This window comes from Phytophthora sojae (genome assembly GCF_000149755.1).
Source record: "Phytophthora sojae unplaced genomic scaffold PHYSOscaffold_1, whole genome shotgun sequence".
NCBI classification, from domain to species: domain Eukaryota; phylum Oomycota; class Peronosporomycetes; order Peronosporales; family Peronosporaceae; genus Phytophthora; species Phytophthora sojae.
Window position 1 is genome coordinate 9629405 of NW_009258115.1, and position 11969 is coordinate 9641373.

The window sequence follows — 11969 nt, forward strand, 5'->3', positions numbered from 1 at the left end:
GCCATCCGTCTGCGGGTGGTCCGCCGTCGACATCGACAGTCGTGTGCCGAGAAGGCGAAACAGCGTCTGCCAGAACGTAGCGGTGAACCGCGGGTCTCGATCAGAGACAATGGTCTCGGGCAGACCGTGGTGTCGGAAGACACAGTCCATGAACAGGCGAGCGACCTCGTCGCCAGTGACGGTGTCACGAACTGGAGCAAAGTGGACCATCTTGCTCAGACGGCACACGAAGGCAACAACACCAGTGTTGCCACGGTCATCGGCCGGAAGTCCGAAGACAAAGTAAAGACTCATCGACTTCCAGCAGTCCGCTGGGACCGGCAGGCTCTGCAATGGTGCCGAGGCGTGACTGGCAGGCTTCACGCGCTGGCACGTCTCGCTCGTACTGACGTAGGTGGCGACCCACTTGTACATGTGACGCCACCAAAACATCTGCGAGACAGACGCGTACGTCTTCTCACGGCCGAGATGGCCACTGGATGGAGCGTCGTGCGCCTCCATCAGGATGTCGTACTTGAGATCCTCGTCGTTGGGCACGACAATACGGGGAGGATCCTCGGGCTCGACCCTATAGTGGAGCAAACCGTCAGCCCACTCATAGCGATGCAGCCTTGCACGTTGTCGGGGCGTGAGCCACTCGGCCTTGGCTTCCGAGCCAGCGGCCAAGAACCGCACAAGAGGTCCGAGACTGGCATCGTCTCGGTACCCCAGCCTGATGCGATCACACAGATCCGTCGTGACCCGACTAATATGAGCAAGCTCGTAGTCGGGTCGGCGCGACAGCGCGTCGGCAAGCACGTTCAACTTGCCCGGCTTGTACTCGACACGGAAGTTGTATTCCGCGAAGAATGACAGCTAACGCGCCATCCGCTGTGAGAGATGCGGCGTGTTGACGGCAGTCCGCAAGGACGCGTGGTCTGTATAAACGACAAAGGGCGTCGAGCCCAGGAGGTGCACTCGGAACTTGACAAGAGCGTACTTCATGGCAAGTAGCTCCTTGTCGTGGACTGGATAGTTCCGTCCGGCTGCCTTGAGCTGCCTGGACTGGAACGAGATGACCAGTTCGCGGCCTTCATCGTCGGCCTGCAATAGCGCACAGCCAATTGCGTAGTCAGACGCATCACAGACTACGCTGAAAGGCTTCGTCTCGTTCGGCAATGCCAGGACTGGCGCGCGCTGTAAGCTCGCTTTGATGTCGTTAAAAGCATCTTGATGGCGACGCTCCCAGCGCCAGTCGACATCCTACTTCAGGAGATCCGACAAGGGCCGTGCCAGCTCGGCGTAGCCTACACTATACTTGTGCAGGTAGTTGGCGAGGCCCAACCACTGTCGTAGGTCCTTCTGCGACCGAGGTGGCGGCCAAGCCGCGATGGTTTCCACCTTCTCCGGGTCCGCCCGGACCCCGGCGCTGCTGACGAAGCAGCCCAGGACCTTGATCTCCTCAGCTGCGAACACACACTTGTCGATGTTGGCGTACAGCTTGTTCGCCCGCATGACTTCGAACACACGTCGAAGGTGCTGGAGATGCACCTCCATGGCCGTCTGGCCTGCCTCGGCACGGCTGTGGACGAAGATGTCGTCAAAGTACGTCTGTGTGAACGCACACAAAGGTCGGAACAGTTGTGTGACCAAGCGATTGAACGTTGCCGGGGCGTTCGAAAGCCCCTGAGGCATGACCAGCCACTCCCAGAGCATACCGCTCGGCGTGCTCACAGCCGTGAGTGGGATGTCGCTCTCGCGCATCAGGATCTGGTAGTATCCGTCCACCAGGTCCAGCACGCTATACAGCGTGCACCCGGCCATGTTGTTGAGCAACACGTCCTTGCGCGGGATCGGTGTCTGCGCAGGCACTGTCGCGCTGTTCAGCTTGTTATAAGTATGAACCAGACGCCACTTTCCGTTCGGTTTGCGAACACAGAAGGTAGGCGTCGAGTGCGGGGACTTCGACTCCCGCACCATGCCTGCCTTCGCCTTGGCGGCAAAGAAGGCATCAATGACTTCACACTGCTCCCGGGGAAGAGGTCATTGCCTCGTGACACAGTACTTCGTGCCCGGCACGAGATCAATCTCGTGCCTGATTCCCCTGTCCGGAGGGAGATTGGACGGTGGATCCTTGGACACCACGTCCTCAAACTCCTTCACCAAGGGGTACACCGGGTCTCGGGGGTTCTTAAGAATCTCAGAGCCCATGCGCGACGCGAGCTGTCGCTGGAACTCCTCCAGGACTGTCTGGTCCATGACCGAGGACGAGTTCAACTCGGCCGACGTGGACTCCGGTCGGAGGAGAACCAACTCTGCGATCTCCCCGGCCTTTAGCTCGGCCAAGAAGTCCTCCATGGCGAGCTCCTCAAGGTTCAGCAACTCTGAAACCTCGGGCAGAGCTGTAAGCTCGACAGCTCCTGTCTTGACCCGACTACCGGTCACGCCGTCGAAGATGTGATAACACTCTTCGGCGGCTGGAGCCTTGGCTGGAGGCTCGGAGTCGCTGGCGACTGGCGTCGTCGGTCACACGACTAGGCCCGGCTTACGACGTGACCCTCGGGTGTCTTCGTCTCGTGGCGCCGCCTTGACGGCACCACCGATTTTCTCGATCTCGTGCGGAACTACGTTACCCGCCTTGTCCTTGAGCGGAACTTGGTTACCCGCCTTGTTCTTGAGCGGAACTTGGTTACCCGCCTTGCTGGGTGGAACTATGTTACCCACCTTGCCGTGTGGAACTTGGTTACCCACACCAGGAGCGCTTCCAGCGACTCCCGCATCAGTTATGGTCTGAGTGACCTCCTGTGGAACTATGTTACCCACATCGGAAGCGCCTGCAGTGCCTTCCTCATCAGTTACGGTCTGAGTGACCTCGCGTGGAACTTGGTTACCCACGCCAACGCCAGCGGCGCCTTCTCCAGCAGCCCTTGCTGCCTGCGGTACTTCGTTACCCGCGTGTGGACCTACGTTACCCACCTGGTAGGTGCTGTCCGGCACCTCCACTCTCAGGCCTTGTCTGGCCCGGTCGGAGTCGTCGTCAGTCTCGACGGACCCCAAGAACTCATTAGACGCTGCTGCGCCCTGGCGGCCCTCGCGGGCGCCCCAGCTGCTGCCAGAGGTGGGAACATGACTCACCAAAGCTCTGTCAGAGCGTGGGGGACGGCTGGCCCCGATGGCCTTGCCGCGCCAGTCGATCCAAGGCTCGTGTTTCTCCAGCCACGGCATGCCAAGGATCAAGTCGTACTTGTCCATGTCTAGGACCAAGAACGGCTCCGTGCTGTCGAAGTCCTCGAACTTGACAGTGAGGTCCATGTGGACCCGAGGTACTTCTACCACCGTACCGTCGGCCAGTCTTACCGAGACCAGCCCGTTGCCTTTGCTGCCTCGTAGCGCATCGGCGTACTTGTCGCGATTGCGGCGACAGTCTGGCGGCGCGCAAAGTTCTTGGACGCCCCAGAGTCGATCAAGATTCTCAAGGGATGATCGTATCCCGGTACACTCGCGTGCACCACAAGCAGCCCACCGCTGCCCTTCTCCGCTTCGAGAGTACAGAGACTCTCAGGGGCTAAGTCCCCATGGTGTGCGCCACCCGCACGCCCCTCATGAAGACTTAGTGTTTCCCCAGTAGGGCGCCCCGCCCCTACTGGTGTCCGGCGATCCCCTGGTTCCTGGGGCGCGGTTTCTGCCAGCGACCACTAGAGCCAAAGGGCTTCGAAGAGAACTTCTTCTTCAGTCCTCCCGCGGGACAAGCACGTTTCATGTGCCCAAGCTTGCCACAGCCGTAGCAGCGAATGTCGCTCTGCTCGGCCATGCCCAGATCCATGGGAACCGGCCCGTTGATCGCTCCATTGCCGGAGTTACCATTAGGCGTACCGCCAGAGGCAGGGTTGCTCTGCCATACCGTGGCGGGGGTACGAGCCTGCTTGTGGCTGTACTCCTCCTGGAGGGCGATCTGAATCGCCTCCTCCATAGTGTTTGCTTGCACACGGAACAGTTGCGTGCGGGCAGGACCGACACGCAGACCGTCCATGAACACGGTCACCTTGATGTGTTCAGGCAGGGGGTTCCCCACCAAAGAGGCAGTGAGCACTCGCATCTCCTGGATGTACTCATGCAACTCGCGCCTTCCTTGTTTGCAGGCGAGGAAGCGCGAACGCTGGCGGTACTCGTAGTTCGCCGGAAGAAACGCGGCCCGCAGCTGCTCGCACAGCTGGGACCATGATGCGAAGCATCCAGGCGTCGTCGCTTCGCGCGTATACGCCCAACTCTTAGCGCGACCACTAAGGTTGGAGAGCGCAAAGGCGACACGGAGTCGCTCGTCCGAGACGAGAGCCGCGTCCATCGCGAGCTCAACCTCTCGAACCCAGAAGTGAAGGTGTTCTCCTTCCTTCCCTTCGAAGGGGTGAACCTTCAGCCGCAGGGGCTTCGGTTGCACCGGCTTCGGCGCGGCCGCAGTGGCCTGCAGCCCTTGAACGTGGGCGATGAGCCCTCGTGTGACGGGGCACACAGCACTTCTTAACAGAGGAAGCAGGAGTATACAAACTCCAAGTGAACAGCCGTTCACGTGTCCCTGGTCTGAAGGGGACGACTTGACTTGAAAAGCGGTAGATCTAAGACTGAATGTATTTATAGATTGGTACAGATTTGGCCTGCATACAAATCCTAAGTTCCCTATAGTTTGTGTCATACAAAATGTATCTGTTGGCTCTGAGGCCACTTGGGTCACTATCCAGGGGAGTGACCGATGTAGTCATCTCGGAATAGTGACATGGTCACTATTCCATGTAACCCCGTTACAATTGCAAAACGTAAGACGCTGTCTTACGGTATGTTCTCTAGGGACCAGTATCGTCTTACGAAAGAGCATGAATCTGTGTTGGGCACTCCCTCCGGGGTTACTGCTATTCCAGAACTAATGATATCATATCAATACAATTTGCTACTATATTGTTATATTATTATGTATTACCCTGTATCATTTTGTATATGAGGAAGGAAATATCAACATTTGCACTCTTTAAAACGCTAATTCAGTAGTAGAAGAAAATAGTATCATAGTACCTTGTCCTATTTGCACTCGTCTGAAGATGCTTGCAACTACGTATTGCCAACAAGCACGCTCATCGCGATGGCGATGGCGGAACGAGAACTCCCTTTACGATTGCTGTCATGGTTTTTGACTTCGGGGTACACTACTTGACCGAGCCTGGCTACTGCGTCGCGATCTTGCTCTGCATGGCGATAGCGCGGCGCTCCCAAACAACGAGCGCGACCACCCACGCGAGCGGCAGCAGCAGCATCGGCAGCAGCCAACTCAGCACCTCGCGCGAGTACTCGATCAAGTGCGTCGCGAAGCCCACGGCCACGCAGCCCCCGAGCAGCAGGAGGCACAGGAAGGCGAGGAAAACCGACTCCAGAACCGGCACGCGCTCGTCGATCGAGTCGCTGGCGTCGTCCCCCAGTCGCACGATCTCCATCTTGTAGCGCACGTCGTCAAAGTCCTCGAGCTGCAGCGGCGTCTTCTTGGGGCGGAGGCGAAGGCGGGGCAGACGGAAGCGAGGCTTGGACTTCCTGCTCTTCTTCTTAGCGCTGCTGCTGTGCTGCTGAGGTCGGCACGATCCATCCTCTCTCAACTGTTAAAGGCAATGAAGAGTCTCCCGACGCTTCCGAGTTGAGGCAGGTTTGTTTGCTAGAAGAGCAGGTGATGAATGCCCATTTCCTATCAGAACACAGGGAGCTGTCAGTACTTCGTGCGGGGGGGGGGCTACCGATGAAGTCCTACCTGGGCGAAGGCCTGGTTCATCTCCTTCTCGAATTGGGTTTCAGGTGTGTTCGTGGGCAGCAGCTTGCTCACTGGGGTCTTCTTCTTCGACGCCGCGATTTTGGTGCTGTCGTAGACATACTTTGCGCTTAATCGAGATGGAACCATCTTGGACAGACTCGCATTGACCTGTTGCGTTGGTAGACACACACCATACACGTTAGCTCCCGCAAAGAGCCCAGTCGTCATAGCAGTGTCGACTAGTACTTACGATCGGCTGCGAGGACAAGTGAGGCACCTGAGGGTCTTGGATTCGCACAAAGAGCGATGCACCGTCCTCGGCCACAGGTACCAACTGCTTCACCTTTTCATTGCCGATATCGTCCACCAAAGTGCTCAGTCCACCAATTGCTGACTTCAAGACGCCCTGAGTAGTTGGTGCCCACAGCAGCGTAGGTTAGTCTCTGGTTGTCAAGCACGCGGCAATCGGATCGACCGTACCAGATTGACTTCACCCTGGAAAAGCGGGAGCTGGATGGTGCACGCATTTACGAAGCGCGAATGAGCGAGCACCGGGAGGAACGTCCACCCGTACTGCTGCGAGGTTAGTGCTCCTGTTTTGGGGTGCCGCGTCACGCTGCGGACGTCGAAGAGTACTGCGAGCAATTGGTCGCTAGGCGAATCCCGCAAAGTCTGTCAGGGGTCAGTGCGTTAGACTCGTCGTAGATGGGATCGCGCGGGCAATTTATTGCGGCTTACCATGTACCCGTTACCAAACTCAGGGGACGTCTGCGCGCTCGTCCAGCCCATGGTTGTAGTGAAATACACATCCCCCGTCAACCGAATCGCTTGGTAGAACGACCCTGGAGGAAACACCGAGAAGATAACTTTGAAGAACGGCCCTCCCTTTGCTTTGACGTTGTGTAGAGCGTCCACGGCAACTCGGAAGCCGATGGCTGGCTCGTAACGCAGAGCTGACGAGAGATCCAGATAGGCTGCAGGTTTAACCTGATGCACAGCAGCACGAAGTTAGATAAAATATGCGACAGCGAGCACTTAATTAAGCACACTTTGGAACCTTTAGCATTTCTCGAGCCTCACTGGTGCTGAGAGATATCTGCTGGAGACACTGAGACACAGTCTTGGGCCTACGGTTCTTGTGCTGCGGGGGGGTAGTCATTAGAGAGTTTACGCCACGAACTGCGTAAAGGAATCAAAACTCACCCGAATCGAGTAAATTTTCTCTTCGATGCCAGAAGGAACGCACCGCAGCGAATCGTAAAACTGATCGCAATACAGAGGAGCTGGAACCAGCAAGCCCTTGGTTTCCCATTCGTGCGGTGGGAAGTCTTTGCGTGAAAGCACCGCCAATCCGTCTCCTGACTATTCAATATACACATCATTAGGCTTCAGACCAGCAGTATAATACTTTTCTCGAGTCCTTCATACCAGCTTTGCATTCACGATCCGCAGCAACAATGTAGCACATGGTATCCGAGGGAAAACGTCACACGACTTCGCACTTAGCGGTTGATTCGCCTCGGCAGACTGGACTTGGGAATGCAGCGGCAACTGAAACCCTCCTTCATTCAGAATGAACTGAGGAATACTCGGGCGGTTGGGCTGATCTCGAGTCTCGACATCTAGAAACACAGGAAACACAGAGTACCCCAAGATCACCGGTCGCTTAGAGACCAGCTCGATGGTGTCGACGCGAATGACCAGCGTAAGCGTAGGGTTAAAGTTGCTGTGTCGATACTCCACATACTATAGCAGAAAGCACACGAAAAACAGTGAGCGCACGCAAACTTCCAGCCCAGGCTTCCCTACCATCCACGTACAGCATCAAATGTCGGGTCAAACGCATCCAAAGCCGTAGAGGCGAACGCATTCGCATTCTCGGCGACAACTTGAGTCCGATCTGCGTGAAGAGCTGCAACTGTCACCTTTGAAATGGTAACACTATCCGAGAATCCCCGCCCACCATCGATAAACACGTTGAATCCATCTCCGGGCTGGAATGAGCTACCGCCCAGTAGACGTCTTTGTAGCTCAGCAGTCTTGTCAACACGAATCCATGGCTCATCCACCTCGTCAGAATCTTCACGAAATGGGGGCAACCGGGGTATGGCACTCGTAGCCGGAAGGTTTGAGCGTGGGCGCGTGCTCAGTGGGCGAGATGAAGCTGACGAAATCAAACGCAAACGGTCAACATCGAGGAAATCTTGCTTAGGGCGACCTGATGGTGGTGGATCGGACGAGCGTTCGGCTGAAGCCGGTGAAGGTGTTGTCTCTTGATCATCAAGAGACTTGACGGGGGTTCTTCTGCCTTGTATGGACCGCTGCCGCGCCACCGTCCCCCTTGACTGAGGCTTGGGAGGTGCCTTCCCACTATCTGGGAGCTCGTATCGTGCTGTATCCAGTCCAATAAAACAGCAAAAGCAGATGATGTTAGTTAGATATTGCTGCTGCGTACTGGACAAGACATTTGTGGAGGTATTACCTGCATGTAATTCTGGATCCACGACCAACCTTGACGCTTCCTCTACCCTCCCACCATGCACTAGTCGAATGTGCAGCCTTATATCGCCGCATTCATTGAGATTCGGAGGCAAAACGATTGTTTTCGAAGGGTCTGGCATCGACGACTGCTTCACCGGAAGCTTGAACGACCCACATACTAAAACCATTTCGCCTTCGTTTGCCATCTTGAAGACATCAAATGCTGTCCAGCCTAAACTCGTCGGTGCGCGTGGACCACCTGCACCACTTTGTGCCACCGCAGCTATCTGCAACATCACAGGACAAAGACTTTAGATTTGCACCTAGATGTTCGTTGCATTTGAGTACTAGTACCTCCATCACAACACGGAGGTCTGCTGTCGCCGGCAGTTTCTTGATGTGTCGAAAGGAGAGAAACGAACACAACTTGTGCTGCGGGCCAACCGCTTTGGTTTCTTTAGAGGAGACCACCTTGAAGGGTGTACGGATGACTTTGCCCTCAAATACTGCATAAGTAACCTGAATAGGCACGCACGTCTTAGTAAATCCAACCGGAAATTGACACGATATTACTCGTACCTGCACCTCATTTACTGTCGCTGGGATGCCAGCGGCGTAGTCCCAATGCAGGGCAAAACCGCTGTCTGGGGTGTACGGCTCCGCTGGTTCCTCCTGTGGATCTGCGGGTTTCGCGTCGCCATGCTGAATCGCACGTTGCAGGCGAAGGGCAACCAGCTCTCGCTTCTGTTTGGCAACCCACTCCTCGTGGTCAAGCTCGCGCTTTTTCTCTTCTCTCCGGCGCTGGATCAGCTCCTTTAATTCCTCAAGCTGGAGCAGGACGCGTTTAAGCCCACCGCGCGATACGAATGCATTGTTTATAAAACCAACTAACCTTTTCTTGCTCTTCCAGAAGGTCCCGTTCATTTCGAACCTTGGCCAGACCCTCGAGATGTTGCCTCTTTCAGCGACAAAAACACACGTGTCAGCATGATTGACATAGGTAGCCACGCCTTTGAAACATCCCATTAATTACCTTCAAACTCCTGAGTGCCGAGCCCTCCTTCTCATCAGCCTCCGTCTCGTTGATTGCTGGTGCACTAACGTTGTCTGCCACTGTCAGCGTCGAGATCTTGGTCTACTTTGACATTGATGATTAGTATGCGCCAACGCAAATCGAAAAAGTGGGTACTTACTTGTAGTTCCTGAAGACGGCCCTGAAGTCGAGCAAATTCTTTCGCTTCCGCTTGCTGTTCATTGACAATTCGCTGCATCTCCAGCTCTCGTTCCAATCGTCGAATTTCCTCTTCTTGCTGATGAAGTGAGGGCTTTGAGATTTGATCGGGTGCAGGAGGAGCGTTGCCAATCTGGAACGGATACGAAGTGCTTGGAGGAGCCCATGAAGGTGCAACTGGGTATTGAAAACTGTGAAAAAACGGCGAAGGAAACCCGATCCCGTACGGATTGACGGTTGGGGGCGATACGAATGGGTAAGGGGCTATGGGCGCTGGATAGATGGGGGGATAGCCGCCAGGGAGCACGAACTGCGAGAGACACGCTGCCGTTGGTACACCGGGTACACCGGACGGTACTGCCGACTCAGAGGGTGCCACGGCTTGGACATTTTGGCTTGAATCCGTGTTGTTACTTGGTGGTATTGCCTGGTCCGGCTGGTGTGTGTGTGCTTGGTCTTCCAATGACTTCAGGTGGATGAACTTTGTTGCAGCTCTTCTGACAGCTTCAGTTTTCCTGTCATGTGCTTTCGTGCCTAATGGTGAGCATAAGACCATGAGAGTGGCATCGCTTCAACAGGCGAGTACTAATTACACGGTTAAAGGGTTCGTTACCTGGAGAAGCTTCATTCTCGCTCAAATGGGTTTCTTGTGGATAATCGCGTTCTGGACGCCTGTGGGGACCAGATAAATCATCCGAAGAAGAATTGGGATGCCTCGCGACTTTAATCGGAAAATCTGCATCCCGACGGCGCGAGTTTGCCTTTTCGAGCTCGACCTGCAACCTGTCGATGCGCTTCTGCTGCTCGACGCAATTGATATTTCGAATGAGGCACTGCAATGCGTCATTTTCCGGACGGTTCACAGCGTTGTTGACGCCCAAAAGATCCGGAGACTGAGCAGCTTAGCAACAATGATTGCAGTGTCAGTAGATTTGATCGAAACCTTCAGCTGAATCACCAAATACCTGGTGGCGATGTCGGTGGCGACGGGGTTTTCGACATCCGTGTTCGCTTATCCATCGAAACGGAGACAACAACATTTTCTGTCTGCAATGAAGTTGCGTTCTCGTTCTTGTTCGAGCTACTCCGCGCTGCCCGCAATGGGGTTGGCGTGGTAGCAACCAGTGACGCCGCCGCCTGCATGAGCGGACTGGGTTTTGCCTGAAAACCCCGACGAAACTTCAGCTCCTGAGGAAGCAAGGCGCCATGCCATGACAGCAAATCAGCGACACCCAACCACGCTAACGATCCATCCATCGCACCTGCTCTCGTAGGTTGTCGCTGAGCTTGGCTAGTTTGTCCTCTTCCGCCTTCTGCTGCGCCTCCAGTCGCTCCTTCGCCCGCCTCACTTCCAGAAGCTGCTTCTGCGCTTGCTCCTCCCGTGACCAAAGCGTTCCCTATGCGGACAAAATTCCACTCCACTGCAATCAGCTCCTACCAAAAGTCTTGTTACCATCTCAGTTCTGCCACGCACTGCCTGCAGCTGGCCCATCTCGTCTCGGACCCGCTTCTTCTCGGCTCGAAGTCGCAGCTCCTTCTGCTTGGCCAGCGCAATCTGCTTCAGCAACGCCTCCACCTCCGCCTCGTCCTTCAAACAGCACACCCCAGTCAGTTCCCCGTCTTTCGCTCAGGCAATACCCACAGCGCATCGCTGACCTCTGCCATCTTCATCCCCATGACCAAAGTGTAGCCATTTCGCGTCGCGTCGCTTCGCGGATACAAAATGTGTGTACAACACCAAATTCTAGTACCGTGAGTCGCATTTTGCATTATACACACTCGATCACTTTGCCAGTCAAAAATGCTGCGGTGGGGAGCTGCTCGCTCGGCGCTGCTGGCGCGTCGCTCGGTGCGCGCGCTGTCGACGCGTCAGGCGGCGCAGATGGAGACGCAGGTGCTGGAGAAGCTGCGCGGCGTGTCCGACGGCTTGGGGCTGGGCGACATCGTGTCTCTGGGCCGCGTGAAGGTGGCGATTGACACACTCTGGAATGACACAATCTGCATCACCCCAACTAATGCACTGCTCTCTCTCTCTCTCTCTCTCTCTTGTTCACTCTATATCTCTACAGGATCTGCGTGTGACGCCCGAGGCTGGAAAAGTTTCATGCAAGATCGAGACGCCGTCGCCGGCGCTGATGGAGCTGGCGCAGCAGGTTCGTTGGCTGAAGCCCTCTCCACCTCTCGTTAGCTCTGGAGCCGCAATGCTCAAGTGTTTTGTCTGTTGTTGCAGTGGCAGCAGGACGCGGAACTCACCGTGAAGAACCTGGACTGGGTCAAGGCCACGGACTTTGAGATCACCAAGTCGAGGCCACGCAACGCCCGAGCCGGACGCTTCTCGTCGCTGGCCCACGTGTCGGACATCATTGCAGTCTCGAGCTGTAAGGGCGGAGTGGGGAAGTCCACAGTGGCAGTGAATTTGGCCTTCAGGTGAGCTTGGCAGCCTTGGAGTGGTGGCGAAGAGTAGAGTCGCTAACTACTGGCTTATTGCAGTCTGGC

At 55.8% G+C, this 11969-nt stretch overlaps 2 protein-coding genes across 2 annotated transcripts; one reads left to right on the plus strand and one right to left on the minus strand.

Annotated features, from left to right (window-relative positions):
- Positions 1 to 5189: 5189 nt before the first annotated feature.
- Positions 5190 to 6550, minus strand: PHYSODRAFT_294625 (hypothetical protein; the record flags this gene model as incomplete). The annotated part of the gene is made up of 5 exons (XM_009518458.1): positions 5190 to 5612; positions 5762 to 5929; positions 6012 to 6167; positions 6242 to 6433; positions 6500 to 6550. 5 exons carry the CDS (start codon positions 6548 to 6550, stop codon positions 5190 to 5192), a joined length of 990 nt encoding a protein of 329 aa, XP_009516753.1.
- A 4724-nt stretch (positions 6551 to 11274) lies between these two features.
- On the plus strand, positions 11275 to 11904 carry PHYSODRAFT_473972 (hypothetical protein; the record flags this gene model as incomplete). The annotated part of the gene is made up of 3 exons (XM_009518459.1): positions 11275 to 11439; positions 11543 to 11626; positions 11704 to 11904. 3 exons carry the CDS (start codon positions 11275 to 11277, stop codon positions 11902 to 11904), a joined length of 450 nt encoding a protein of 149 aa, XP_009516754.1.
- Positions 11905 to 11969: the final 65 nt, after the last annotated feature.